Source organism: Lepidothrix coronata, unplaced genomic scaffold, assembly GCF_001604755.1.
Source record: "Lepidothrix coronata isolate B3197 unplaced genomic scaffold, Lepidothrix_coronata-1.0 Scaffold269, whole genome shotgun sequence".
Classification (NCBI taxonomy): domain Eukaryota; kingdom Metazoa; phylum Chordata; class Aves; order Passeriformes; family Pipridae; genus Lepidothrix; species Lepidothrix coronata.
This window is the reverse complement of record NW_016690449.1, coordinates 767,655-770,555: the sequence shown is the minus strand read 5'-3', so window position 1 is coordinate 770,555 and position 2,901 is coordinate 767,655. Positions and strand designations below refer to the sequence as shown.

At 51.9% G+C, this 2,901-nt stretch overlaps 1 protein-coding gene across 1 annotated transcript in view; it reads left to right on the top strand.

The window, feature by feature from the left end:
• Window positions 1-451: 451 nt before the first annotated feature.
• Window positions 452-2,901, top strand: part of DDX46 (DEAD-box helicase 46) — a 16,871-nt gene continuing 14,421 nt past the window's right edge. Inside the window, exons 1-4 of the mRNA XM_017836052.1 lie at window positions 452-514; window positions 1,395-1,580; window positions 1,857-1,997; window positions 2,889-2,901. Of these exons, the coding sequence (XP_017691541.1) occupies window positions 498-514; window positions 1,395-1,580; window positions 1,857-1,997; window positions 2,889-2,901 (357 nt within the window). The 5' untranslated portion in view covers window positions 452-497. The remainder of the gene's footprint in view (window positions 515-1,394; window positions 1,581-1,856; window positions 1,998-2,888) is intronic.

Here is a 2,901-nt window from a genome sequence, read left to right as displayed (position 1 = left end):
GGAATTTCAGCAAATGGAAATTAAGGTCGAGATATGTAAATAATGAGTTTGCTCCGAAGTTACACGTGTCCCGATTCTCTATTTATATGCCCAAACGTGATACAAATAAATTGCAAAAACACCGTGTACCAAGACCTGCATAAAGCAATGGATGTTTAATCATAATTTTAACACTAATCAGCTCCATACCGTGGGGTGAGCGGGCACAGCTCCAGGAGGGGCTGGATGGAGAAAGGGCGATCAAGAGCGCCCTTCTGACCAAGAAGCGAACCGCTTTCATTCTGCTCATGTCCGTAATTCTGTTTTCCGTGCCTTTCCGGCCGGTTGTTTCCTCCCAGAGCCCTGTCCCCCCTCCCCGCTCTGTGCCGCCGGTCCCGCCGTCGCTGCGCCCTCCGGCCGCGGGGGCGCTGCCGGGCCGGGCGGAAGGGGCGGCGCTGGCGCGGGCGGGGCCGGGCGGCGCGGGATGGCGGCCGCCGTGTAGCGGGAGCGCCGCCGCCATGGGCCGCGAGTCCAGGTGAGGGAGCGGGGGCGGCATCGCGGGCTCTGCCCCCGCCCCGGGAGCGCGGCTCGCCCGGGGAGCGCGGCGCGGGGACGGGCGCGGAGCGGGACAAAGGCGGCGCGGGCGCTGAGGGCGCCGCGGCGGGGCCGGGCCCGGGCCCGGCGCCGGTGTGAGGGCAGCGCTGGGGCCGCGGCGCTCCGGGACGGGGCTGAGGGGCCGCGGGGCCGGCGCTGGGTGGGCCCGAGCTGTCCCGAGCACCCCCGCGGCCTTCGCGGGCTTGCTCTGAAAAGGCGTGATTCGCCACGTAGCGCTTCGAACGTGGGTTAGACGTTTTCCTTGTGCTTCTTGAGCTTCTGCAGGGTCACGTACGTTTTGCCCGATCGCAGCCGGTATAAACACCTGGTTGGCGCTGTGGCCAGCCCGGCAGTGCTGTGAGTGTGTGCTCCGGCTGATCTGGAGCTGCTCACACCGCTCAGGCTTTGCACCGACCCCACAACGTGCCGGTGCTGTCGGGCACGTCTCTGTTTCCCAGTTTGATCAAACCATCGGATTTTAACTCCAGAGCTGCCACAGCAGCCCCTGCACGCGGGCGTCGCAGCCCCCAGACCCGTAATGGGGGTTTACACCGACAGAGGTGTAAATTTTACCAACCGGCTTGAACTCAAATTAGTGATTCAGTGCAGAGCTGGGCACTCCCAGAGATCCATCTAATTAGCTCCAAATGAGCTGGGGCAGCGGTGGGTGGGACAGGACACTGTTACAAATGTTTAGAAATTTAAAAGCTCTGAGAAATTAAGATAATTTTTTTTTTGCTTGTTCACCTAAATATGATCAATATCCTTAAAGTGCAAATGGTTTTTGTGCTGACATTCACCTCTGTGAATTTGTGTCTCAGGCATTATCGGAAGCGCTCCGCGTCCCGTGGGCGCTCCGGGAGCCGCTCCAGGAGTCGTTCCCCGTCGGACAAAAGGGGCAAACGTGAGGACAGGCGCTCCAGGAGCAGGGATCGGGATCGCAGGCGGGAGAGGTCCCGCAGCAGGGACAAGAGAAGGTCCCGGTCGCGGGACAGAAAGCGCCAAAGGTAGGACATGAGTTCCAGTCCAAGTAGATCAAAGTGCCTGTCAGCTGGATGTTGATGTTCTTCCCTCTCATCAGTCACTTTGCTGATGGTTGTATAGATTTCACTGTGCTCAAGGCTTTTTGCTTATTAAATCCTTTCTAGCTGCTGGTGCTGGAGTCTGTAAGTTCTTAGTGGTCTTGATGATTGGTGGATTCCTTTTACAGCCTGTTCCTCAGTAGCAGACTAAAGTCATACTGTGATCACGGGGTAAATAAATACAATTTTGTTCCATGTCAGACGCTCGAGGAGCAGAGAAAGGGAACGGAGCCGAGAGAGAAGACGCTCCCGGAGCCGGGAGAGGAGGCGCTCGAGGAGCAGGAGTAGAGGGAGACGGTCTCGATCCTCCAGTCCAAGCAAGAACAGGAAAACAGAGAACAGGTATTCTTGTGTTCCTGGCTCTAGAAATGTGTGAAAACTGCAGGTTTTGTTCCTTTCAATATATGTTAATGGAGTCTTCAGACATAATTGCAGGCAGTGTTATAATTGTGCTCTACTGTAAAATGGTGGGAAGTCCATAAGTGGGAAGTCTGTATACAGAATAAGCAGGTTGGTGGTACTCTAGAAATAGTGAGAAGCTGGAATCACAAAACCTTTTGGAATAAGTGTGTGTTCTGTATTAGAATAACCCAAAGAAAAAGGTGTAAAGAGGTTTAATTGGCTAAAGTGAATTTTAAATTTATTGTCGTAAGTTAGCACATATTTGGTTTAGATGCATTTTTCTCCTTTAAATTGGAAGCAAGTTGGGGTAATAAAAGCTGTGATAGGTGGATTTTGTATTCACTGCAAGTCTGCATGTTACATTTGTGTTAAATAAGTAGCTTTTCCCAGGGAGAGGTGTTTTTGTGTTTCAGTACCATATGCTCAGGGGAGTGTTCACACTTTCATGGCAAGATTCCAGATCACTTTACCTTTCTCTAGAAATTCCACAATTTTAGTATCTCCTTTCTAAATGCTGACTTCAAGGAGGTGTAAAATAAACTGCAGAACCACTCACGTGTCGATTGTAAGTGTTCTGGAAATGAAGTCTGTGAAGAAATGAGAAGAACAGAGCCAAAGCACATAATAAGCAATGGATTCTACATTTCTGGTAGTTAGAGGAAATAGTTCCATGACATGGAAAAATTGTGTGGGAAGCAGTGTGTTTTGTGAGGTGTTTGAAAACATAAACCTGTAGTGGTTGTTCACATTTCTGTTTCTGTCCAGCACATGTGTATCCTCCCCCTGAGAAAAGCTGTAAGGTTCTAAGAAACCTCTGCTCTTACCTTTCAGATCAAGATCTAAA